The 26,116-nt window shown below is 50.3% G+C and overlaps 2 protein-coding genes across 2 annotated transcripts; one reads left to right on the top strand and one right to left on the bottom strand.

Moving 5' to 3' along the window:
- Positions 1-503: 503 nt before the first annotated feature.
- Positions 504-13,285, bottom strand: inpp4aa (inositol polyphosphate-4-phosphatase type I Aa). The gene is made up of 24 exons (XM_030111825.1): positions 13,095-13,285; positions 8,914-9,145; positions 8,763-8,807; positions 7,796-7,914; positions 7,605-7,721; positions 7,424-7,503; positions 7,227-7,344; positions 7,051-7,141; positions 6,820-6,967; positions 6,182-6,312; positions 5,999-6,103; positions 5,813-5,921; positions 5,708-5,725; positions 5,439-5,616; positions 5,058-5,318; positions 4,822-4,963; positions 4,526-4,558; positions 3,824-3,996; positions 3,620-3,743; positions 3,270-3,537; positions 3,030-3,127; positions 2,822-2,934; positions 2,463-2,617; positions 504-2,380 (listed from the first exon to the last, which is right to left on the bottom strand). The coding sequence occupies exons 2-24, from the start codon at positions 9,011-9,013 to the stop codon at positions 2,248-2,250; spliced, it is 2,859 nt and encodes a 952-aa protein (XP_029967685.1). The 5' UTR covers positions 9,014-9,145; positions 13,095-13,285; the 3' UTR covers positions 504-2,247.
- A 981-nt stretch (positions 13,286-14,266) lies between these two features.
- On the top strand, positions 14,267-26,039 carry slc9a2 (solute carrier family 9 member 2). Its single transcript, XM_030112684.1, has 13 exons — positions 14,267-14,733; positions 14,847-15,061; positions 15,140-15,388; positions 16,901-17,151; positions 17,234-17,451; positions 17,627-17,826; positions 17,984-18,073; positions 18,144-18,214; positions 20,177-20,344; positions 20,438-20,543; positions 23,377-23,493; positions 24,778-24,865; positions 25,322-26,039. Exons 1-13 carry the CDS (start codon positions 14,454-14,456, stop codon positions 25,675-25,677), a joined length of 2,409 nt encoding a protein of 802 aa, XP_029968544.1. The 5' UTR covers positions 14,267-14,453; the 3' UTR covers positions 25,678-26,039.
- Positions 26,040-26,116: the final 77 nt, after the last annotated feature.

The raw sequence follows: 26,116 nt of genomic DNA, 5'->3' as shown, positions 1-26,116 counted from the left end.
TGGAAGATGATCACTACTGAAGAGGCCGACGTATCGGAGTGTCTTGTGGGTCAGATTTGGACCCTCTGACCTTATGTTTAACCCCCGTTCTGAGTGACATTATTATCAGCTGAGACAATCCAAGTGATAAGAGTGCTCAGGAACTTCTGAACATGCTGGAAAGCTTTGAACTTTCTCAGTTTCCAACAAGAGACACGTTTTCAATGTGGTTATTTCCAGATGTCTAAACATTTCCGAGGTTGTGGTGAGAGACGTTTCCCCTTCTGACCTGTACTTTGTTCCGTGTAAACTCTCCGTCTCAGCTGACTGCCGTATAAGGAAAAAAACCCCAGAACACTTTCAGCTCCTTCACAGGTGGAGGAGGAGGGACAGAAGCCGGCCATCGTTCTCCTGTTTGACCCCCGGCGCTCTGGATTCAGACTTTAAGAGGGAAAAAATAACAGACGTCACTCAATCCACAAGTAACTGATTTTATTCAGCGAGGCGCTAATCTGGCATCAACAAGCCTTTATTCATCGACCAGATTCATCCAGTCCTCTGAGGGAGCAGGGTCTCCGGACGTCCGTCCCCACTGTGAGCAGGGACACCGGATCAGGACAAGGTCAGAATCACTCAGTAACAATGGAGAAAACTATACCAGCATGTCGCAGCACCACCCGTATTAACATCAGTACGTTAAGCAAAATAACGTTTGTAAAATAAAACCCCCTCTGTGAGCTCTGTACATTAAGGTACCCTGGATTCTGGAGCCTTTCAAAACAAAAGAGGTGCTGATGAAGAGCAGAACAATAATGCAATATGCATCATTCCACTTCAGTCTAGGGTCAAGAGGACTTGCATGGTTCACAGTTCTAATCTAGTTATCAGGCAGGAGTTAGTTTCTTCTTCTCTTTTTATTTTCATGCAGTATAAATTTACCTTGTTTAAGTCAAACTTCTGCATAATTTAACCGTGAAACTGGAAACAAACACACTTAAAATGAATAACAGCTCAAGTCTGATGGACTTTTAAATCAACGGCGTGCTGCACGTCGTCCTGCAGATATGGATTTAACAGCTCTGGACGTGTTTGAACCACAGAATAATGTCAAGGAGTATGAGATTCAAACCTCTCAGTGCTGCCTCAGATAGATGTGAGAGATATACTGTGTACGTATCGAGAAGTGTGCTTGTTGAGAGAGCAGTAAGACGTTGAATATGTGTGTGACTGAGGGGAGACGGTGAGGAAAGAGCAAACAGCTGAGCAGGACTGAAACAGATCAGGTCTCGTCCAACAGGGAAGTTTAGGTCCGGAGAAGAATCAGAGCAGGTGGAGACAGAAACTTTACAGCAACAGCCTCTCCCGGACAGCTTCCCGGCACATCACGGCATGGGAGCACGTCTTCATTTAGTTTAGGTCGGTGTTGAATCAAAGCAGAGGTGTCCAAACTGTGGCCGAGGGGCTAAATCTGGCTAAATCTGGTAAAATGCACATCTGAGTTTTAACACCACTTCTTACAAACAGAAAAACATGGCTGCTGGTGATCAGACACGGCAGACTGAAGGTCCCGTTGATCCGGGGGGATCCAGCAGCCCTCACCTCCGGCAGCTTGGACACCTCTGCCTCTCAGAGTGAAGCTGCTGTTGGTGGTTCTACATGTTCCAGGTCCTCCAGAATACGATTCACTTTGTTTTAAAGCGGCACAGAGCAGCAGACGCCACCGAGCCGAGGCTGAATGATGGGAGGGTTTTTTTTACAGTGTTGTGTTGCTTCAGCATAAACCACAGTGAACAACAGAAACTCATCAGTGCAGCTCAGTGACGTTTTCAGCAGGCGCCCGATGAACAGAAGCTACATGAGGCTTTGAACACAGAGACCATAACTGGAGTGAAAAACTGTTGGTTTTCATTTCTGGACGGGAAAGAAAACGAGACTGGGCCTCATCTTCGTGATAACATCCAATAACAAGAATAAATATGCATCCGGTGTGGACCGCAGCCTTCCTGCAGACCCACCGATGCTACGAGTGGCGCGGCAGCCGACGCCGTGTGGACACAGGAAGCTGACTGAGTGGAGTGTTCGTGAGAGGAGACGGACACTGAACTGCTAGAAAACTATCTACAGTAGCACTGGCACTTCAACACTGATCATCTTAACAGTGACTAAGCACAAAACGAAGGGCTGCGGTTGGACTCGGAGTGTTTTCCCGTGAGGCGCCAGCGTCGTCTTCCCGCTCAGTCTTTTGGTTCTCCGGACAGAAGACTGGTCTTAGGTCTCTAATTTCTCGTAGGTGCCTTCTGGCGGGCGGTACTGTTTGGGGAAGGCCTTGAGCTGCAGGGCGTTAAAGGCGTATTTGCGACATCCGATATTCTTCATGGTGTTCTCCCTCCTGCAGCCCTCGCTGTGGAGAAAGGCAGGTGTGTCAGAATCCCGCAGGAACGGGTTTGAGCTGCTGGTGGCGGCGTCCCGATGCAGTGACTGACCTGCGCATGCAGTCCAGGGCCTGGTAGAAGACCTGGGGCGCCAGAGCGTGCTCCTGCTGCAGGATCTGACACTGCTCCAGGGTCACAGACATGGCCGTGCGGTCCTTGGCGCTCTTACAGCTGGTGAAGCGCACGCCGTTCAGACGGCGACAGGCCTGCAGGGGGTCAGGAGACGGAAACAGCCGTGACAACAGAAGGACATCGTACAGAATCATCAGCCTCCAGAAAACAAACAGAGAGACACTTCAGCCCATAAAAATCCAGAGGTGGGGACTGATCTGCCAGCCCTGGAACTGAAAGACGAGCTGCCCCGCCGCCTCGTCGGGTTTTTCTGGGGAGGACAGGACGAGCCAGCGTACCTCGGCCGCTTGCCACAGGATGTCCACGTTCTTGCTTTTCTTGGCCGTCACGTTCTGGCTGAGGAGTCTGAGCAGGTCGGGCAGACCGGTGCTGCTGTGGCTGCGAGGAAGGCCTGCAGGGACAGGGAGGCGGCGGTCAGCACGGCTTCACGCCATCTGAACCGCACACCGCATCCTGTGTGTGTGTGTGTGTGTGTGAGACACCCACAGTCCTCCGGCAGGACCTCTTTAAACTGGTCGTAGTACGAGCTGAGGCGAGCCATGCTCTCCGTGTTGACCACCTCCTGCAGCGACGTGTCTCCGAACCTGGACACGAGAGTGGCGATGGAGACGGAACATTTCAGCTGTCACGACGGTCACACACCTCACACACCTCACACACCTCACACACACACATGCAGACTGTCCCCAGAGTGGCCCCTACAGAAAAAGAAAAGCCCTCCCTCACTTCTCGGCCAGCGTCTGCTGCTCGTTGATGCCCACGTTGAAGAGGACGGGCTGCACGCGCAGCAGCATGCCGTTCTGGATCTCCCGCGGCAGCGTGTCGAACATGGCGCCGGGCATGGGCACCCTGACGTTGAAGCCGCTCCTGTTGCCCGTGATCACCGGCAGCATGTCCGGGCCGAAGCCCGAGTTGGCCTGGGTCACCTTGAAGGTGACGTTTCTCAGGTCCATCACTCCCACGCTCATGTCCTCCAGCATGGCCAGCTCCTCGCCTGCAGCACACACACACACACACACACACACATGGGGATGAAGAGCGAGCCGTCGGTCAGGAGAAGGGGTGTGTGGCGTTACCGTAGGTGCTGAGCAGGGCCTCGTACTGCACCAGCAGGCCGATGGTGTGCAGCTGCCGCAGGAAGCCGGCGTCGCTCAGGCTGTTCCTCAGCTTCAGCACGAAGCCGCAGATCAGAGCCGTCAGCTGCGAACACAGCACGCCGCCGTTAGTACGCTCGCACGGCCCGCTGCCGGCGCCGGGGCCACGGGCGCGCTGGGACGGACCGTCTGGCAGAAGACGACGTCACGGCGGTACTGCAGCGTGAGGCTCATGGCGATGGTGGGGGCGCTGTCCTGCATCAGCACGAACACCATGGACTTCTTGGCTTTGTCGCTCATCAGGGAGACGCAGTCGGTCAGCGTGGTGAGGAGGGGGTAGAGGGCGTCGCTCCACTCCCCTGCACACACACACACACACACACACACACACACAAACACGTTATTAGTTAACAGTTTGTGCTTCGTTTTCCTACAGACTTTTTGAAATAAGAAGATTCGGAGCATCAAGTTTGATCTTGTGTTTTTTGAGCAGAATCTGATCAAAATGATCAGACTTTACACCAAACCAAGTGACATCATGTCCCTGAAGTGTCCTTTACAGCATTTCTGTCTCATTTATAGAATATCTAAAACAGAAATATATAAATCTGAGTAGCAGAACCTTCACTAATCAGTTTAAAAAAATGGTATTTCAACATGTAAGATTGGCTCAATAACACAACAAGTTAAACAGCAGAGTGTGAAGGTGTGCAGACATGAAAAGACTCCAGAGGCTTTTTAAATGTGTTGGTTAAATATTATATTTGTATAATCCAGAAGCGGAAGCCATAAATGACAGTGCTGTGGGACTGATGGTTTTAAAGAATATCATTTCACTAATAATTGAGGAAAACTGACACAATCTCTTCTTCTCGCCACTGCTCTTACCCGGAGATGTCTTCTCCACCTCTGGACTGCTCTCTGCAGGTCAAACACACACACACACACACACACACACACACACACACACACACACACACACACACACACACACACACACACGCACACTTTAAACACTGAAGCAGTTGATGTGAACAGAAGCAGACAGATGATGGTAAACCCTTGTCTTTAAGTCTGATTATCGATGTGTGTGTGAGATGAGGCATTGCTTTAAGGCAGGGTCAGTGGTTGTAAACTCTCCCACAGGACTGGGAGGTCTGGGAGGACTGGGAGGGGCCGGGCACCTTTCTTATTGGGCTCCTCGTCGGCGAGGAGGAAGACGTCCTCGGAGCTGCTGTCGCTCTGCAGCTTGTCTCTCTGCAGCAGTCTGTCCACCCTCTGGATCACACACTCCAGGCTCTTATCCACGTTCAGCCAAACCTTCTCCTGCACACACACACACACACACACACACACACTGAAAACCCCGTTCCCAGACAGAGGGTAGCTCCAGACAGGGTTCCAGGGTTTCCCGTCTTACCCACTCCTCCTCGTGCAGCTCCGCCTGCAGGGAGGCTCTCTTGCTCCGGCTCCCCTCGCCGCCCTCCGTCGGCGCGGCGTGGCGAGACGGCGAGGTGGCGTGGCGGGACGGCGAGCGGGACGGCGAGCGGGAGGACGGCGAGAGGGAGGAGGAGGACGGGGACGGCGTGCTCCGCTGGGAGAACTCGGGCCGGGCGGCCGCCAGGGCCAGGATGGCCGAGGACAGCAGCTTGGAGTCGCACACGGTGACCAGCTGGCGAGTCTGCAGCGGGACAGGAAGCCAGCCCAACACTCATTTCCTGCTCACAGACTTCTGAATAACAATTCTATCTTCTAGAATGAATGAACTGTGCTGCAGTTCTTCCTTCTCCTCAGCCTCCACCTTCTCGGTGAGGATGGTCAGCGTCCTCTCCAGGGCGTTGGCCGAGCGGTCCTTGGCGGCCCGGGACAGACGCTCGGTGTAGTAACACACTTGTGTCTTCAGAGTGTTGATCTGTCCGATCAGCTCCTTCGCTTTCACCACATCCTGAGGCTGGTACGCCATCGACCTGGAGCCGGAGCTGCGCGGGAAACGGGACGAAGGAGAACATCTGGAATGAGGAGCGAGCTGAACGCACTGGTGTGTCGCTCTCCATTCACATCACAGCGTACCTCTCATCTTCATACGTTCTGATGGAGGGAAGGAAAAACAAAAAACAGGTTAATAACGGAGAAGGCGGCCTCCTGAACCACAGGCCTCCTGACTGGACGGCTCACTGTTTCCTGGCGTCCTCCAGCTTGTGCAGCAGTCTGCGCAGGCCGCAGCCTTTAAAGCCCTGGTGGTGTGCTGCCGGAGCGCCGATCGTCACCACGTCGTACGTCCGGTCTGAACCAGACGGAGGGAGGAGACGGTCAACCAGCAGGCTGATTCCAGCTCAGACAGGCGTGATGAACAGAACCCACCGTAGCCGGACTCTCCCTGGACCCGCATCCTCTGGATGTGCAGGTTGGTGGGAATAAACTCCAACTTCCTCTCGGCTTTCAGCGTGCTGGACTTGAACGAAGGGCCTGGGAGGAAGCAGACAGCTGAAAGCCTTCCCTTCGCTCCGGCAGACAGAGACGTGGCGTTCCAGTGTTGCAGCTGACCTTTGTACTCGTGCAGGTCGCTGATGGTCTCCTGGTAGGTGAGGATGATGGTCTGGTACTGGGTGATGATCTGCCGCCGCAGGTTCTCCCAACACGGAGACAGCTCGCCCAGCTCCTCCAGCTCACACACCCTGCGGGTCACACACACACACACACACACACACACACACACACACACACACACACACACACACACACACACACACACACACACACACAGGACTGATCCGGCTGGTGGGAGATCAGCTTCTTGCAGCTCATTTCTTTTTCAATGAGCTTGACAGCTGAGCGTTTACAACTCGAATTAGCTCCCATTAGCAGAGCGGCGGGGAGTCGACTCTCCATGAGGACCAGATGCAAAAACAGCAGCAGAACTGCTTCAGACATTAGAGATCTGATTCTGAATTCAACCCTATTTTAGCTCCATTCTGTGGTGAAAAGCTGTTAGTCCCATATTATGGCAGAACAGAGCTGCTTACTGGACTCTACTCTGTCCTCTAACTGAGAGCCTGTATCGCTGTTGGCGCCATATAAACAGAGCTGCATGAGACATACAGAACATCCTTTCCCTCATTGTGCAGAAACATGTTTCCATGGCGACGGCAGTGTTTGAGCGCCGCAGCGTTCTGAGCCGTTACCTGACGGCGTCCTCCTCCAGCAGCAGCTTGACAAACTGTCGAGGGATGTGCAGGGAGAGCGCGCTCTCTGCCATCTGCTCCAGGATCCGCAGGTGGTTCCCGTCCGTGGTGGGGAAGCGGTACGTCCGAGACATGACGCCTCCAAACACTGCCGGGGAGAGGGCGGAGCATCGCTGAGCTGAGCGAGGCCTCCTGCGTCGCGAAACATTCACCCCGGATGGAAACACTCACCGGCCTTCAGCAGAGGATCTTTGCATAAAGATGAAGACTTGGCTTTAATGCCCACGGATTCAGTGAGGCTTTCATCAACAGGCAGGACCATCTGAGGGAAACACACAACATGGCAGATCAGTGAGATGAACAGATCGTCTGTTTGGCTCCGCCCCTTCCGCCCAGCGGCAGCTCACTCGTCCGTTGACGGTGTCTCCTCTCTGTAACCGGGCCACCGGGGCTCTCTGCTCGCGCTTCTCCTCTATCTGCCAGGCGATCACCGTGATGTTGCCCACGCGCTCGTTCTCCGCCGACCTGCAGAGCAACAGCGAAGCCGGGTGAGCGTCCTGCAGCCACAGGAAGCCCCACCCCACAGCGCAGGGCGGCCCGTCACCTGAGGGTCAGGTGCAGCCGGTGGTGCTTGTCCTGCAGCAGCTCCTTCACGGAGAACATGGCCGAGCCCAGCATGTACATCTGTCCAATCAAAGAGTTCAGAGGATTTCCTCCAGATCAGATCAGACTTCAAGGGTTGTTGACTCAGTGAATTCATAGCGAGCAGTGGAAGTGTGTCTGACCGTGCCCTGAGCGCGGTCCTTCACGTCGTAGACGGACAGCTTGACTTGAGTCTGCTGGGTGATCAGATTGTCCTGGAAGAAGGCGACGCTGCTCAGGAAGATGGGGTTACTGGTGCCCTGCAGCAGAGAGGAGGACAGGCCGCTCAGGACGTCTGCGACGGCCGAGCCGAGCGAGGCGACGGGCCGCAAACCTCTATGATCTCAGTTTGAGAGTGTTTGGTCCAGAAGGCCTGCGGCGGAGTGGTGCAGCTGACGGCCACAAAGCTGGTGGGCTTACGCTCCAGAGCGGGAGGAACCAGCTCGCTGCACGCTGAAACACAGGAGATTACACACGGCTGGATTTAAGAGTGGGATGCACGGTAATCCTCCTGCTCCCTGCAGCCTTTCTGACTTCTCTGCAGTCATTATTAAGCAGCAGAAACACAGAAACAGCATCAGCCTGGAGCCTCCAGGTGTGACTTTACCCAGATGCTAACATCAGGATCCTGTCTGTTCATTCAGGTCCGGGGAACATCGGTTTGATTTCACTCTTCTGTCCAGATTACTTTTTCTTTTTTCTGCCTGATTCTGTCGTATCTTTGTCTGATTTGAGGAGGCTGCAGATCTGCTGTAGTGAAAACCCCCCTGAAGGTATTTTTAATCTCTCTGCTTCCTCAACAGGTCCTTCAGCCGCTGAATGTTTCATGATGTTCGGTGACGAACTGTGGAAGATTAATTGTTGGAAACAACCTGCTACAGATTAATAATGGAGGTGAAGGAGAGCAGAGGGAACAACACAGATCAAAACAAGGAGCTGCTGTAGAAGAAGCTCAGGGGCTGGACGGACGATCTGAGTCTCTCTCAACGAGAAAAAAGCTTGTTCAGTCTGAGGTTTCATTAGCTGCTGCTGGAACGTGTTTTATTTTATTAATACGATCAATGAAATCCATGGAAACAGCGGCGGCGCCCTCCAGCCGGAGGAGGAGGTTCAGTCTGTGTGGGATAAACAAACTGTTATTTTGAGACTTTTTAAAGATCAAGTGTAACTTTAGAACACAGGAAGTGAGTCGTCTCTGTTTCTGACCTACTTTCAGTTAGTTTCTTAATAAATGGAAATGTTGAAGATTTAAAGAAACTCGTGCCGAGTATCAGACGACTGGTTAGACCATAATAACTCACCCACGCTGAATTCCAGCACCGGCTCGTCCGGATCCTGACTGTTTCCTGTCAGAGAGAGAAAGAAGCAGGCATGCTCTCTGTTTTCTAGAAATCCTGCAGTTTCTTCGTCAGTGCTGGAGACGCGTTGCCATGGCAGCGGTTCCTTGGTTACCTGACAGCGCCAGCCCCATCATCTCCGCCGACAGATCAAAGGTGTTGGCCCGGTAGACGGACCACGGCCGGTGGCGGGGGCTGCGCTCCTTCCCGGACATGGCGGCGGCTCGTCGGGGTTTGAGGACGGAGGCTGGGCCGGCTGGGTGAAGAGCGGAGCCGAAAACGCCTCCTGAAGCGTGTCTGTTTCCCCTGGAAGGCCGGTCTATGCAGTCAGCATGGCAGTGACGAAGCTGGACGCAGAAAGCAGGAGGTATCGATTACTGAAGCTCAGATCTCGGTGCTTCGTCACTCCGGGATGAAGAGGAAGAGTCGCAGCAGGCCGGATGCTGAAAACGCTCTCATCTTCACTTCGCTTCGGTCTGAAACCGGCGGCGGATGAGAGGTTTGGTGGCGCTCCAAACATCTTCAACCCCCTATCCATATGCTAATTATAGGCAGCGGGAAACATCTGAGAGGCAAAGTGAGACTTTTCACAGCTGCAGGGAAGCAAACGCCGACTGAATCTACATTTTTAATCGCCTGCTGCTGTCAGGTGTTTCTGAAAAACTTCACATGGGTTCAGAGTGTGATCACTGATCGTTTACTGGACCTTTTCACTGGATTTATTTAAGTCATAAATGTTGTTAATAAATATGTGACAGAAATAGGAATCGAAAGAAAACTTGAATATAATGGGGACTTTGTTGTTTATTCGGTTTTAGCTGTTATGAACTAAGTAGTTTCAAACCTTTTATCCATTTCAGTTGAAATACCAAAAGACAAAAGTCTAGGTAGTTCAACTCATGAATAATAAATGAAAATTACTTTGAAATCCCACTGTAGGGATTCAATTACTTGAAAAAAATGTTTTTTCGTTGTATTATTGTTTATTGAGATGCGTGAAAGTCAAAACCGTTTTCCTTCACTTATTATTTTCGCACTGAATCACCTTCTGGTGCCCATCGTGGAGAAAAACGTCTATATTTATATCCTTCCATTTAAATTGTTGCTCATGTTCAACTTGTGTTTTTGAAATTTGTCCTAAATCCAGACAAGAGAAAAACGATGATCTTTGCTACGTTGAGTCGACCTTTGACCACAGTAGCTCCTCCACTGGTGAACGTTTACGGGTAAAGCCGTTACTGGGCTGCTCCCTTCATACCTCTGCACATGAATCACGATCACTATCCTCACACACACACACACACACACACACACACACACACACACACACACACACACACACACACACACACCCCTGCTCGGCCCAGTCTCTCTCAGAGGTGTGAGTCTTTATCAGACGCTACACTGACAAACGGGGAGGCAGTGTGAGTGTGAGCACCGCTGTGCATTCATGTGTGAAGACTTCTGAACCGGAGCTCTATTTTTACACATGAATCCCGCCTGACGTCACGCAGCACGTGCATGAAAGAGAAAAAAAAAAGAAAAAGGTCTCCCAGTGACACACAAACTCATGCAGCAGTGCGGCACACACACAATCCAGAGCGTGAGGGTTTTAACCTGCTGGAGCAGAAACAGGAGACTCCTGCTCTGCTCACGGGGCTGTGGGGGGGCCGCTGTCGGTGGGAGGACGCTGTGGTCTGCACTGCCCGGAGACACAGAGAACCGCTCTGGGACAGCTGCGCTGGATCTGACGCTAAACCACAGGAAGCAACAAGTCTCCTTCCTTCACCGTGTGACAGCTTCGGCTGGACCGAGCCCAGCGGAGAGAGGAACGACCAACAGACTGTACAGTAATAATACCTGAATTCTAGTCCCAGATAGAGTTTTTCCTGAGTCTACTGTGACCCCGCCTCATCCGGGGGGTTTGGCAGGTCGTACAAAGCAGATGCAGGAAGCTTGACGACTGTAAATCACTATAACCTGGTGATAACCTGGTGATGTGGCAGCAAAGCTCCACCGGAAACAAACTGTTCCCCCAATAAGGAGACAAACTCAGCAGGGTGCCAGAACAGAGCAACCAGGACCACCGAGCAGCGCTGGGGCAAGTTTACACGGGGGGGGGCAGCACCACTTCAACAGCCATCCATCCATCCATCCACCCACTCTCCCAGGTTGGTACTCTGCTGATAAAATAATGTAATCATCGACTGAATCATCATGGAACATCTTCCATTTGATCAATCAGTTCCTTTGTAAACTGCAGCTGCTGGTTTTCAATGCAGAACCAGGAAACTGTGAAAACATGACATTATAGAGACGGAGAGCTCAGTGTGACGTCTGAAAGGTTTCCTGTTTAAGACTCCAAAGCTCAATAAATGTACTTTGTTGATATATAATAAAGGAAAAAACAGAACTTTTAACTTTTAGACTGTTGTAACAGTAAAAAATAAGCATATTTATTCACTACTGACATGAGGAATGAATCCATTCAATGTAACTAACTGATTTCCACAGGGAAGGTTTAATTAAACCTTCGATCTCTGGGACACAGAAGCTGGAACATTTTAGAGTTCCAAGACAAGAGTCCAAGATAGTTTTTGCTCTCATTTAGCACAGTGACCAGCAGAAATACGACTGATTGAAAGAAGTGATTTATAAGTGATGGTTGTCACAGTAGATAAACTCCGTTTATTGACCCAATGGCTGAAATCTTTCCTGTCTTCGGCTGTAAATCCCGATACTGGCAAAGTCCTGGTAATTAAGATGTTAAATCCTGAGCAGATCCACAGCTGCTGCCCCACAATTGACCTCTGACCTCCATCTCACCATACAGACCAATGAGACCCTGATCTGTTTTTTTTCTTCCTGCAGCTTGTAGGTTTGGAGGATTGAGGTGGTGTATCAGCAGCGAGGGGGATTCAGGTGGCTCTGCCTCCAGTGGGGCGGTCTGGAGAGTAAATGACCCAGATTGTCGGGCCGGAGGTTCACAGCTGCCCCCTGCAGATGCTGTCAGCTCCGGCTGCACCGCAGTGCCTCGCCTCCGCCTCATCCCAGATGCCTCATGCCCCCCTTCTTCTGCCCAGTCATCTCTTTTTCTCCCCCGACAGCCAGCTCCCCGCCCCGTGTCCCCCTGTCACCCCGGTGTTCCTATCCATTACACCGTATTGATCGGGATTCGGTCCAGAGACGACCCGTTGAGCTACCGTCGCCTGAGCATGTCCTCATGGGACGAGCTGTGAACCCAGCGCCTCCTCAGAGGGGGGTGAGGACATGCAAATGAATCCATCTCCCAATATAAAGAGGCTCTCAGAGAGGGAAGAGAGGATGACAAAGTGTTGTGGTGAATTCAAGTGGAATGTAGAGAAACACTCGATACAGAGATGGAGGCTCCTCCTCAAAAACACACACGACTTAAACTAACGCAGGACACACACGCAGACTGGACGTTTGTGAATAACAAGACAACTGACGGTGGCGTGAAGGGACAGAAAACACTGAATCAACAGATCAGATCTAATCCTTCAGGGACTGTTTGAGGATTAAAGAGCGTCACACGTTACTTCAGTGGGATAAACGGCGATGGAAGTCGTGTGTACGATGAAAACGTAACAATACAACATATTCTTCATAATCCCACATCATCATCATCATCATCATCATCATCACCAGCAGCAGCAGCAGCAGCAGCAGCATCACCTCCTCCTCCTCCTCTTCCTCCTCCTCCTCCTCCTTCACCTCCTCCTCCTCCTCTTCCTCCTCCTCCTCCTCCTCCTCCTCCTCCTTCACCTCCTCCTCCTCCTCCTCCTCTTCCTCCTCCTCTTCCTCCTCCTCCTCCTCCTCCTCCTCCTCCTCCAGGGTCCTGGCCCTCTGGAAATCTGCATCATTCAGTCTGTTTACCAGGCAGGATGGAGACGAACCTCCACAGCTGGATCTCCTCAACCTCTGGATGTATAATGTCACGTGAAGCCGCTGTGTCGATGTGTGTGTGTGTGTGTGTGTGTGCGCGCGCGTGTGCGTGTGTGTTGATGCTCTGACACTTGAAAACACACAGTAACAAACGTTGCGTCGTTGTCTGCTCTCCCCGGAGGAGGCGGCGGCTGGAACACTCCGTCTGTGGCTCAAACACACTCAGACAGACAGATAAAAACACACCCGGAGCTCTGAGCCCTCGACGGGGCTGTAATGACGCCAAATCCCCATCCTGCCGCGACGGTTCGTTTTATTTCAGGAGACGCCCTTCAAACAAAGCCTGAGAGCTGCCAGACGTCCGCGGGAGGAAGAGAAACGGGCTCGTACCGTGAAGAGGACGGCGGACGGTTCCTCTCATCCTGCTCGCATCGACGGTGCAGTCCGCAGTCGAGACTCGCCCTGACTCCCGGTGACACATCCAGACGGAATAACACCTCCTGCGGCCGCGGCGCCCCCTCCGGCCGCACGGGGGCGCTGTGGCGCCGCGAGGATGACCGCACCTGCTGAGGACCGGGAGGACCGGGAGCACCGGGAGGACAGAGACACCCAGTGGAGGCTCCAGGTGTCTCCAGCGGACCAGGAGGAGGAATCAGAAGGATCAGATTGATGGAAAATGTTTGAGTGAATGATCTATCTGCTCCCTAATAATTGTAAATAAATCTATATGAATGAAAAATCTACTTTTTTACGAATTACACACATACACAAAATTATGAAAACTACACCTGTTCAAACACCTCTTGAAACATACTTCTCTCGTCTTAAATATAAGCTGCGTGAATTTTACCTTTTCTTAATGTCCCTTGAGAACAGATCTACAACATAATCTTGATCCTTTAACTCCCATAATGCGTATCGTGTCATATTAACTTAAATAACTCAGTACTTTCTTGTGCCACAAACGTTCCTGCAATATATCTAAATAATACTTGTATGCTATGCTGTTCATTGGCTTTACAGTCTTTTAAGTAGGGTCGAACTTCTGTCTGTACACATTTAAATACTCTCACTTTGAATTCGCAGTCTTGTGTATCTTCGTTTTCTTTTTTTTTTGTTTTTGTTTTTTTTGTTTTGTTTTTGTTTTGTTTTGTTTTTTTTTTTTCATTCATTTACGCATTTACCTTTGGTCATACTGTATGTCTATGTTCACTTTGCATATGCAGCCAGATGCAAACATTTCAAGAATGTACGGGGGTTTTTTTGTTTTGTTTTGTTTTTTGAAGAAAAAAGAAATGCACATAAAACTGATATCTAGGTCAGCAGATCTGAAAAAGGGTGAAAGTAAAAGTGATCTAATCTACAAGCCAGAAAAAGAAAACCTGTTGGGTCAGACTGAAGCTTTTCTCCTGCTGGTGACCGAAACTCCACTGTCCCTGAATGTGCAGAAACTCCTCACCTGCACCTGGCGCAGCTGGACCAATCAGCGCGGGGCTCGTGACCGCGCCCAGCCTGTGTCGGAACTCCGGCGCGCGCCCAGGTGATCCGCAGGTGAGCTGCTGAAAGGCAGTGAGGAGGAGACAGAGCAGGAGCAGGCGCCCAGGGTGTCAGTGCTGGACGCTTCAGGTTGAAGTGACAGCATGAGAGGAGGTTAGGCTGAGTTCGTCCCGCTGGAGAGCTCAGATTTTATCTGAGCGCTTTGATGGATTGTCTGGTTCTTGAGGAGGATTTCTGCCCTGCTGTGTGAACATGTTTTCACTCACTATGGAGCTCAGCTGGCGGAGGCCGTTGAGAGTTTTGTTCCTGATTTGTACATTTTTCAGCCTCCCATGTGGCTCTGAAGCGGAGATTCCTCTCAAGCCAGTGGCTGGTGTCACCATTCTGCCTCCAGTCAAGCCTGATAATGGACCCCAGGCCTATCCTGACGCCGAAAAGGCGAACCTACCAGTTTTTACCATGGATTACCCAAGAATACAGATTCCTTTTGAGATCACGCTGTGGGTGCTGCTGGCTTCATTTGCAAAAATCGGTGAGTGACATTTGTTTAAAGAGGTGTGTTAAGTTCTCTGTGTATTTAGTTCAATTTCAGGAGCCTCCCCCTCTTCATGTTTAATGTTCAGGTTTTGAACCCTCTTCTCCCAGGTTTCCATGTTTACAATAAAATCACCGTGTGGGTGCCGGAGTCCTGCCTCCTCATCACCATCGGGCTGATGGTGGGGGCCATCATGCACTCCGTGCACGAGGAGCCCCCCGCCGTGCTCACCAGCAACGTCTTCTTCCTCTACATGCTGCCCCCCATCGTCCTGGACTCGGGCTACTTCATGCCCACCAGGCCGTTCTTCGAGAACATCGGCACGGTGCGTCTCGGCCGAGCCCGGTGTCCTGAACCCGCCGGGCCTCCTCCTACAGCGGGCTGTGCTGTGCTCTCTGTGCAGGTGCTGTGGTTCGCCGTGGTGGGGACTCTGTGGAACAGCATCGGCATCGGCATGTCGCTGTTCGCCATCTGCCAGATCGAGGCCTTCGGAGTGCAGGACATCAACCTCCAGGAGAACCTGCTGTTTGCCTCCATCATCTCGGCCGTGGACCCCGTGGCCGTGCTCAACGTGTTCGAGGACGTCTCTGTGAACGAGCAGCTCTACATCGTGGTGTTTGGGGAATGCCTCTTCAACGACGCCGTCACTGTGGTAGGCACAAACAAACAGGCGCTTCCCGTATTTCCTCCTGCTCCGGCGCTTTCTGGGCTGGTATTTGTTATCAAAACACTGGTTCAAGTGAGCAGGGCGCCATTCCAAACTGTAAGATAGGACACCTTAATGGTCATTCATCATAAATGTTGGATCAGTACTTTGTTTTCCATCTCAATGAAAAAAAAATCCAACTCCACTGTTGAAGCTTTTTCATTCCTGAACACTCAAAAAGGCTCATCTTGTGTTTCAGCAGTTACTGTGCAGTTTGTTTTTCTCCCCTGTTTTGATGAATCTGATCATTTGACGTGTGGGAGAGACGCGTCTGTGCGCTGGCAAGATCTCGGAACAAATAAATGAGTCAAAAAGTGGAAGCGGGGAAACAAATGTGTCGGCAGCGCGGAGCCACTCGGCGTCTGTTTGCTCAGATGTTGTCAAACCAGTTCCTGAGGCCACTGTTACATTTGGTTTTCTGGGAGGAGTCGGCTCATAAACGCACAGCATCCCCCCATCTGATACTCCGCCGAGACGAGCTCCAGTTTCCCCCCTCGCCCTCTTCACGTCGGACCCGCCCACCTTCAGAAAACTGCTCCTAGCCTTTTGTTTCGATGAAGTGACAACAAACATGAAGTCTGCACGGAGGCATTAATGCCTCAGAAACACATTTATTAAATAACACAAATGGTTCTGAGTGACCAGAAGGCCGTTTGTTTCAGCCGTGAGGACGAGGTGTTGACGTTAAACATCTCAGTTTTAAGGTGGTTCAAGTTGATCTGATACTTTCCTGCTGTTGAGCTACAGATGGAAACAGGGAAGTGATGCCGTCTGACTTCACATGCAAATCTACTGAAACCAGATATTTAGGAATGAGCAGGTATTTACCTGTGTAGCTGTTTCTGGTCTTTAACAAGCCTTTTAAATATTATACGTATTGTTTGTGTTAACATCATATTGCAGTAAAAACTTCATCAGATTTGCTCCTGAGATGTTAAAGTCCAGTGTAGTAAAGGACTTCCTCCTCTTACAGGAAGGTTACTCGACGATCTGCAGCCGCTCAGTTTCCAGGAGGGCTCTCCACGAAATGACTGAAGCATTTAAAAAAGGCAGTTCTTCCTAAATAATAAGTATATAAAAAGGTCAAATGATTTCCTCAAACAGCAGAGGGTTTCTGCTCCTCAGGCACGTTGCTTTTGTTACATCCTAGAGAGTATTTACAGAAAAACGCAGAAATGAGGACAAATATAATTCAGCGTAATGTTGTGGCTCAGTAGACTCATCAAGATGTGACTGTACTCTTAAAATATTGTAGTTTCTACGCATTGTGCAGATGCTTTCAGATCCAGACCGTGTATCGTCCAGGCAGAGTGACGGCTTCAGATATGGCGGACTAATGTTCCTTTTCCGTGACTCATTAAATCAGATTATCCAGCAGCAAACAGTCAATATGTGAGTAAGCCCCTCCCCTCAGGATCCGTGGCGTTAAAGCTCTGGGCCTCTCTGGCGCTCTCTCAGGTGCTCTACAACATGTTCAACTTCGTGGCGGAGATGCCGGTGGTGGAGCCCGTGGACGTGTTTCTGGGCGTGGCCCGGTTCTTCGTGGTGGGCCTGGGCGGGATGGGCTTCGGCATCCTCTTCGGCTTCGTGGCCGCCTTCACCACCAGGTTCACCTCCAAGGTCCGGGAGATCGAGCCGCTCTTCATATTCATGTACAGCTACCTGGCCTACCTGGTGGCTGAGCTCTTCGCCATCTCTTCCATCATGGCGTGAGTGACTTCCTCCGCAATCCCAAGTTCAGACACGCCCCTCAGCAGACGGTTCCACCTCAAAGCGGCTGTGCTCTCGCAGGATTGTGACCTGCGCCCTCACCATGAAGTACTACGTGGAGGAGAACGTTTCCCAGCGCTCCTGCACAACCATCAGGCACGTGGTGAAGATGCTGGGCACCATCTCGGAGACGCTCATCTTCTTCTTCCTGGGGGTGGTCACCGTCACCACGGAGCACGAGTGGAACTGGGGCTACATCCTCTTCACGCTGCTGTTCGCCTTCGTCTGGAGGGGTCTGGGTAAGCCTCCGACACGTTCCCACCGCCGCTTCGCCAAGTAACGGTGTCTCCCAGCGTTGGGAAGTCCGTCTGTAAACTCCAGACACGAACCGGGACCAGATAGTCTTCACCTGGTTCATTACCATACGCTTTTTCATTGGTGCAGCATGTGTTCTCTATCTGTTTTCTCTCCCAGGTGTCCTGGTGCTGACTCAGATCATTAACCCTTTCCGCACCATCCCGTTCAACTTGAAGGATCAGTTCGGGTTGGCCTACGGAGGCCTGCGAGGCGCCATCTCCTTCGCTTTGGCCTTCACGCTTCCAGACAACATCGGCCGCAAAGAGCTCTTCATCACCGCGACCATCGCCATCATCCTCTTCACAGTCTTCCTGCAGGTCAGAGTGTGTGTTGGTGTGGACACTGGGGCTCTTGCGTTTGGGGGAATTCTGCACGGACCAGGATTGATTGCCTGATCGGTACTGCCAATGCACCGCTGACCGACCAGGTCTGAACGTCTGGACTCTTCCTCTTCCCATCAACTCTCTTCCACAGGGCATCAGCATCCGACCTCTGATTGAGTTCATCAACGTCCGCAGGACGAACCGGAACCTGGACACCATCAACGTGGAGATCCACTGCAGGGTACGGCAGGTCACGTGACGCGCTGTGCGTTCTGGACGTTGTGCCAACAGCATTCCTCTCTCCGTCTCAGCTCATGGAGCACACTATGGCGGGCATCGAGGATCTCTGTGGACAGTGGAGCCACTTCTACTGGAAAGACAAGTAAGCCCTCCGTCACAGCCTCTCCGCCACAGTAGACCAGAACTCAGCAGCGACTTCCCTCACAAGTCACTGAGTTTGCTTGGATTTCACTGTGTCAAGACGTATGATAAAGCAGATGAGTGGTTTTACTAGGTGAAGAGTGGTGGCTTTGGGTTACCTGCTCCTCTCCTTCTCCTTTGTGCTCTCGTTTGACAATGCCATTGTTCACAGTCTGTGTGGGAAAGTTCACAGCTAATCACAGTTTGGTATCATGTTCAGCTTCTGTAGTCGCCAGCAACGCGTTCCTCCTCCTCTCTGCTCTAAAATGAGCTCCTCTTATTCTTTCTCTGATTATTCCTTCACTTGCTCATGTTTATCCATGAGGCTAATAATGTTTTAAAGCCCCAAATCTCAGTCAAACCACATTTTCAGTCCACTGATGAATGATATTGCACTATATTAAACTTCAGCCCTCGTTGAGTAGAAACATTTCTCCTTCTGTGGTTTCTGGCTCAGTTTATTGAAAAATGTATTTAAATAACATTATTTTACTTTTTTGCAGATTTGAAAAAAATCTCACTTGCATTTTCTGTTTTCTGCTAAAATCTGTTTGTAATACTTTCTTATTTGCTGCAGCTGATAGTGAACAATGCTTTATCAGCTCGCTCTGATTTCACCCAGAACGTCGTCTCTTCCCTCTTCTCTCTTCTCACAGCCTGACTCTCTTTTAGTTTTGACCGTTTTTGTGGATTCCTGTGAGACGAGTTCATTCAGTCTCTGACTGTAGATTTTAGGTTAGATTGAGGCCGTCGGACCGGACTGAGAGCAGACAGAGCAGGCAGGAGGAGAAAAGGACCCCGACATGCTGGCAGCATCTAGTTTTTGGGTTTAAGATTCAAAGTTTCAACTTTTCTTCACATGTCTGTGAGATATACAGGCGTCACAGTACTGAAGAATGGAGTCGACTGGTCCATCTGCTGGAGGCTGTAAACATCAGTGAAACAGTCTGTTCACGTTTGAAGCACATTATGAAACTTTTCATTTTGAATGAAGAGCTGTAAATTATATTATTTAATGGCTACTAGTTCAAAGAAAGAACAAGTGATTTTAATAGAATCAAATCAGCAGAAAGAACCTGGAGCCACAGAATGATTTTCTCATCATTAAAGGGGGCATATTATGCTATTTTTTGGTGACATATCGGTCTCAGAAGCCCAAAAACATAGTATTTAAGTTTGTTCGCCCCAAATTCATCCTATGTTTGGAGTTTGAGCGGTCTAAATTTGCTCTGTGGAGCCCTCCTCAGAACAGGCTGTTTCTGAGCCTGCGTTCCGGTATGCACATGAACCCGTCTGGCCACGCCCACTCTCTCTCTCACACACACACACACACACACGGTGGGGGCACGGTCAGGGGGAGGAGTTAAATCAGCTTATTTCAGGATGAGAGAACCAAACTCAAACGCCACCCATTCAGCTTCAGTTTAAGTTTCATTTTCACAAAATGTGGTGTAGCAAGACAGGGAGGAAACAGACAATTTTCAAATTTGAACGTCATAATGAGGCTACGGCAACACATACTACTATAGCAAACTCCTCACAAATCGAAAAAGCATAATATGTCCCCTTTAACAGAGTAAATTTAGACCAGTGGTTAATTAACAGTCTCCAGACCAAACTCAAACATGCATAAAAACATGTGAACTCCACACAGACGGGCCATCTGAGGCCGGAATCCGACCTGAGACCGCGCTGCTGTGAGGTGAAGACCCACACCACTGTAGCCGGACTTTCCACAGTGCAGCACGACAGAGGATTCCCTCCTCGTGCTTTTTTTTTTTTTTTTCCTCTCTAAAAGTCCCAAAACATGCTTGCTCAGCTGGAGATGCTCAGAAGTGTGAATGTTTGTGTCTGAATTTGTCCTTTGATGGAAATTATTCTCACATCTGTTGCTCTAGCGGACTCTCCTCTCGCTCTCTGTCAGGTTCATGAAATTCAACAATCGAATCATGCGGCGGATCCTGATCCGAGACAGCCGGGCTGAGTCCAGCATCGTGGCGCTCTACAAGAAGCTGGAGCTGCAGAACGCCATGGAGATCCTGGACTCGGTGTCCGGGGACATCAGCGCCGCTCCGTCCATCGTCTCGCTCTAGTACGACACACACGGCCTCCAGATCCGAGCAGGACCCGAGGAATCCGTACAAGCTGGTATTTTATTGAGATTCTCATGTCTGTTGTCTCACAGCGAGGAAAAGAAAAGCTCTGCGAAGCCCAAGAGGAAGTTCCTGGCTGGAGACCTGAGGAACATGCACGACATCCTGTCCAAGAACATGTACAAGATCCGGCAGCGGGTAGGAGGAGGCACATTTGTTCTCATCAGTCTTCACTCTGTTTAAAATAACCAGAAGGGTTTTTGTTTTGCAGTGTTTGAGTACAGCTTTCAAACATTTCTTTTGACTTGAAGAACATCCATTTTGGAATATCTTAGAAATCAGCTTCATTGTCAAATAACACCACTTTTTACATCATTACATACTGGCTTTGATATATCCATCCATCCATTTTCTGCCGCTTATCCGGGGCCGGGTCACGGGGCCAGCAGTCTCAGCAGGGATGCCCAGACTTCCCTGTCCCCAGACACTTCCTCCAGCTCCTCTGGGAGAATCCCAAGGGGTTCCCAGGCCAGCCGCGAGACATAGTCTCTCCAGCGTGTCCTGGGTCTTCCCCGGGGTCTCCTCCCGGTGGGACATGTCCGGAACACCTCCCCAGGGAGGCGTCCAGGAGGTTCCACCCTAAAGAGATGCCCGAGCCACCTCAGCTGGTCCCTCTCGATGTGGAGGAGTAGTGGCTCTACTCCGAGCTCCTCCCTGGTGACTGAGCTCCTCACCCTATCTCTAAGGGAGCGCCCAGCCACCCTACGGAGGAAGCTCATTTTGGCTGCTTGTATCCGGGATCTTGTCCTTTCGGTCATGACCCAAAGCTCATGACCATAGGTGAGGGTGGGAACGTAGATTGACCGGTAAATCGAGAGCTTCGCCTTTCGGCTCAGCTCCTTCTTCACCACAACGGACCGACACAACGACTGCATCACTGCAGCCGCTGCACCGATCCGCCTGTCAATCTCTCGCTCCATCCGTCCCTCACTCGTGAGCAAGACCCCAAGATACTTAAACTCCTGCACTTGGGCCAGAGTCTCTCCACCGACCTGGAGGGGGCAAGCCACCTTCCTCCGGTTGAGGACCATGACCTCAGATTTGGAGGGACTGGTCCTCATCCCTGTCGCTTCACATTCAGCTGCGAACCGCCCCAGTGCATGCTGTAGGTCTGGGTTCGCTGAAGCCAACAGGACAACATCATCTGCAAAAAGCAGAGTTGAAATCCTGTGGTTCCCGAACCGGATCCCCTCTAGCCCCTGGCTGCACCTAGAAATTCTGCCCATGAAGATTATGAACAGAACCGGTGACAAAGGGCAGCCCTGCCGGAGTCCAACATGCACCGGGAACAGGTCCGACTTACTGCTGGCAATACAGACCAGACTCCTACTCCGGTCATACAGAGACTGGATGGCCCTTAACAAGGTGCCCCGGACTCCGTATTCCTGGAGCACCCCCCACAAGACACCACAAGGGACGCGGTCGAACGCCTTCTCCAAATCCACAAAACACATGTGGACTGGTTGGGCGAACTCCCACGAACCCTCGAGCACCCTATGGAGGGTCTAGAGCTTGTCCAGTGTCCCACAACCAGGACAAAAACCACATTGTGTCTCCTGAATCCAAGATTCGACGATCGGTCGGATCCTCCTCTCCAGTACCCTGGAATAGACTTTCCCGGGGAGGCTGAGGAGTGTGATCCCCCTATAGCTGGAGCACATCCTCCGGTCCCCCTTTTTAAAAAGAGGAACCACCACCCCAGTCTGCCAATCCAGCTTTGATGTAAAACTGCTAAAAACACTTTAACAGCATAAAAAAAGGTTCAATCATAAACCACAGCTTCAGAATGAGTTGGAGGCTCAGAAGGGCGTCCAGGTGGGATTCCTTCCTCATGAATCCTAATCAATGCATCGACAGATATTCAACAGAGTTTCATTAAAAAACCTCAACAATGAAAGAAATGTCTGTTCTTCTCCCATCGATGATATTTCAGATATGCATCTGTTTTTCTTATGAGGATCTTGCAGGCTTTGTAACTTTAACTTCCATTAGTGTTTTTACCTGGACTGAACTCTGGGAACAGATGAAGTCGCTCCGCAGGCTGCTGTGTGAGCTCCGGTCGTCCCTGACCTCCTCCTCCAGTCTCACCACATTTGCATTTTAAATGCTGGGAGTGAGGGTGCAGTGGATGGCGGTTCAGACGCTGGACTTACAGGAGAGCTTTGGTTTGTTTGTGTTTCGATCCGGAGGGTTCTCCAGCGGTCACCTGGATTTTACTCATCCTGGAGCTAAAAAGAGGCTGCTGTCCGACACGAGAAACATTTCCCACTACGTTTGGATTTATCTGGACTTTTCTCTGACGCTGATGCTGTTTTGCATAACCAGGAGCTGCGGCCGGCAGCTCTCTTCCATTAGCGGCGTGGCGTCGGGCCTCAGCGGCCTCTCAGCAGGGTCAAAGGTCAACGAGGAGCTCCTGGCTTCATCTGATTCTCATAATTATCCAATTTTTACACAAACCCAACATCACTTACTGAGTAGCATGTTACTTGTCCTTCAAATCTCCTGAGAAGTTGGAGACAATTAAATTTTTCATTGCTAAATTTCCATATATCTATTCTGCCGTCACAGTGGGGGGTGGAGGTTTATGGAGGTTTATGGAGGTTTGTGGAGGGTTTGCTCTCTCCAGAGAACAGTGGGGACATTGGGAAGTTGTTTGTTTTCGGTGGTTTTAATGGCTGCAGGACAGACGGCAGGAGTTTAAGGCGACTCCAGACCCTGGCGCCCCCCTGCTGACTCAACAGGCGGGGCTGGTTTTGGTTGAGTAACCTGAGCAGTAAAGACGGCCATCTCCCTCTAAAGAATCTTTCTGTTTGAACCTTTTATTGTCTCCAGTAAATCAGTGGGTTTTGAAAACATCGGCGCTGAAGCGATGTGAAGATTACACAACAGGAGACCTTTATTCTGAAAGTTGTTTGGATTGTTTTCAGTGTAAAGAACTTTGTCTTGTGTGTGTTTTTTGTGTGTTGTTTAGACTGTAGCATTCACAGGGAAGCACGCCCTGCCGAATGACAGCCAAACCAAGGAGATCCTGATCAGACGACACGCCAGCATTCGGCGAAGTCTCCGGCCGGGGAGCTTCCAGACGTCGGTGAGGAAAAAACAAAAACATCCTGAACTTGTGAACATGTCTCCCTGCTGAAGAATTCAATCAATCAATCAATCAATCAAATTTTATTTCTAAAGCGCCTTCCAACTGCCAAACGGAGCACAAGGCGCTTGACAGAGTAAAACAAAATAAATAAGTAAAAACACTTTAAGAAACAAAGTATTAAAAGGGGCTAAACATCAAATGCTAAATGAAAAAGGTGCGTTTTCAGATGACATTTAAAAACATTAAGTGCAGTGATAGACTTTAAATGCAGAGGAAGAGAGTTCCAGAGCTTCGGGCCAAGAACAGCAAAAGAGCGGTCACCAAACTTTCTATATCTTGCCCTGGGGACAACCAAGGAGGTGTGGCTTGACGAGCGTAGAGTCCTGGCAGGTTGATAAATTTGCAACAGCTCTGAGATGTAAGGGGGGGCATACCCATTGGTAGCCATAAACACAAACACCAGAATCTTGTATTGGACTCGGAACCGCACCGGAAGCCAGTGGAGAGCTTGAAGGACCGGAGTAATGCGTGAGTATTTTGAGGAGTTGGAGATGAGACGAGCTGTTGCGTTCTGAACCAACTGAAGTTTATGGAGGAGTGAGAGATTCAGTCCAGCGTAAAGGGCGTTACAATAGTCAAGTCTTGAGCTGATGAGAGCATGAGCGGCCTTCTCTAAGTCAGCCCGAGACAAGAATGGCTTAACTCTGCTCAGAAGCCTTAGTTGGAAAAAGCCCGCCCTCACAACAGAACTGATCTGCTTTTCAATTCAGGAGTGAAGTCTCCAGACTTAAAGCATTGTCTTCTCTTGAGTTACTTCATGTAGTGTTTAGCATTATTTTTACCTCTATTTACCGAAGACGAGTGAAGCAGGAAGAAGAGAGAGCGTCATGTGAGGAGAGAGGAGGCTTGAAGGAGCAGCTGCGACTGACTGCTCCTTCAGCGAGATGGAGGAGGCGAGGAGAGCAGCAGAATAAAACACTGCAGATCCAGCTTTATCCCAGTCGGTTTTAAAAGAGGAATATCTGAGGCTATCAAGAGGAGAGGTTTAATCATTACACATCAACTCTGTATTTTTATTTTAATATATATGTAGAAATTCAATCAACACTTTCTATAGTGTATACAGGCACCTCAAATAGACAGTTTTCTACATTTATAACACATCAGCTAAAACCTTTCAGCCATTATGAAGACAGTCGGATGCTCCTGTATTTGTGTTTCTGTCTGTATCTTTTTAAAGTCACCTTGATAATCCACTGCCGACTTTCATCTCCTCCTCAGAATATTCCCAAGTCGCAGAAGTATTTCTCTCTTCCTGCTGGGAAAGGTCTGGAGTCCAGATTTCCTTCAGTGCGGCAGAGCTATACGGGTAAACGTCTGAGACTGCAGCCAGTATTCACAATGCTGTGCAGCAACTTTATATAATATACAGAACTATTCAATACACTGCTGCAGTTAACTGAACTATGTTGGAAATTTGAGTTAAGTGTGATTTAAGCCTTGTCCGTGTAATTTATCAGTTTTGAGGGGCTTTTCTGTCTTCAGCTTAAAATATTTAAGGAACAATAAAAATCAAAGCATTGTGAAAAGATTAGGTTTCATGTTTTTGCTCTAGCTTGATTGATTAACTGGGTTAACGATTTGATAATTCTTTGTTTTCATCATTATTACTTTGCACCACAGACAGAAATGTTGATTTATTGTGAATCAGTCGATCTTAAATGAGGTCAGAAGTTACTAACAGACTGGTGGAAGATGTAAAGTGAACTCTGGGTGCTGTGGTTGCAGCTCCAGAATGACTGACTCCATGTTCTCCCTGCTCCAGACCGTCAGGAGACCCTGTCTGAGCTGGATTACCCTTCCCGCCGCTCCCGTTTCAAGCCGGCCTCGCGCTCCTCCTCGGGGGCGATGCTGCCCCTGCGCCGGCTGGACACCCTGAGGGAGGCCCCCTCTGTGGACGTGCTGGCGGAGGACGCCAGCAGAGGGCAGGGCGTGTCCAGAACAAGCTCCGCCCACAGCGGCTCTGCGGACAACCTGAGGAACGACCACCACGAAGCGGAGCGGCGGCGGCCGGAGGGCGGCGCGTCCCCTCCTCCTCCGGTTTGGGCTGCGGAGCCCAGAGACGGCGCGGCTGGAGACCCCCTGCTGAGGAGGCCTCAGTGGAAACCCCGGAGGAAGTGAGAACCCGTTCAGACTGAAGACGAACTGGACTCTTCAGACCTGAATGACCTCTGCTCTCTATCAGGTTTTAATGTTTAATCCTTCTTTTGGAGGCTTTTAAAATATTTAAACGTGACGTTAATGAAAGTGTTTCATTGTGACCGTTTGTTCCTCGTCTGTCGGGAGGACGGTCTCCAGGTTTTACTGATCTGTCAGATGTGACAGGAACTTAATGACGGATGGGTTCTGACATTTGCTGTTGCTCCGTTGTACAATGTACTTTTTGGATTTTGTCTTTTTTTTAATGTCTGGAACAGTAACGGACCTTCTTGTTCAGATTGTTTTTGATTTCTGATCCCATAATAAATGCTGTGTAAAGCCGTTGTTCCAGATCTCCAAACATTTACCTCTCGATACCATACAGACGGATCGGATCGATCCTTTGTTTCAATGCTTCACG

The sequence above is a fragment of the Salarias fasciatus genome, chromosome 16 (assembly GCF_902148845.1).
Source record: "Salarias fasciatus chromosome 16, fSalaFa1.1, whole genome shotgun sequence".
In the NCBI taxonomy this organism is placed as follows: domain Eukaryota; kingdom Metazoa; phylum Chordata; class Actinopteri; order Blenniiformes; family Blenniidae; genus Salarias; species Salarias fasciatus.
Note: the sequence above shows the minus strand (reverse complement) of the source record. Positions and strands in the feature narration are given on the sequence as shown.

What these genes read in the sequence shown, in the direction of transcription:
- inpp4aa (XM_030111825.1), bottom strand. Translation starts at nt 9,013, where the DNA reads ATGTCCGGGAAGGAGCGCAGCCCCCGCCACCGGCCGTGGTCCGTCTAC. An exon ending in CTCAAACTGAGATCATAGAG is followed by an intron (nt 7,722 to 7,795) that starts GTTTGCGGCCCG and finishes TCTCTGCTGCAG; the next exon opens with GGCACCAGTAACCCCATCTT. An exon ending in CGGCTGCACCTGACCCTCAG is followed by an intron (nt 7,345 to 7,423) that starts GTGACGGGCCGC and finishes GTTGCTCTGCAG; the next exon opens with GTCGGCGGAGAACGAGCGCG.
- slc9a2 (XM_030112684.1), top strand. Translation starts at nt 14,454, where the DNA reads ATGTTTTCACTCACTATGGAGCTCAGCTGGCGGAGGCCGTTGAGAGTT. An exon ending in ACGTGGAGATCCACTGCAGG is followed by an intron (nt 18,074 to 18,143) that starts GTACGGCAGGTC and finishes TCTCCGTCTCAG; the next exon opens with CTCATGGAGCACACTATGGC. An exon ending in CACTTCTACTGGAAAGACAA is followed by an intron (nt 18,215 to 20,176) that starts GTAAGCCCTCCG and finishes GCTCTCTGTCAG; the next exon opens with GTTCATGAAATTCAACAATC.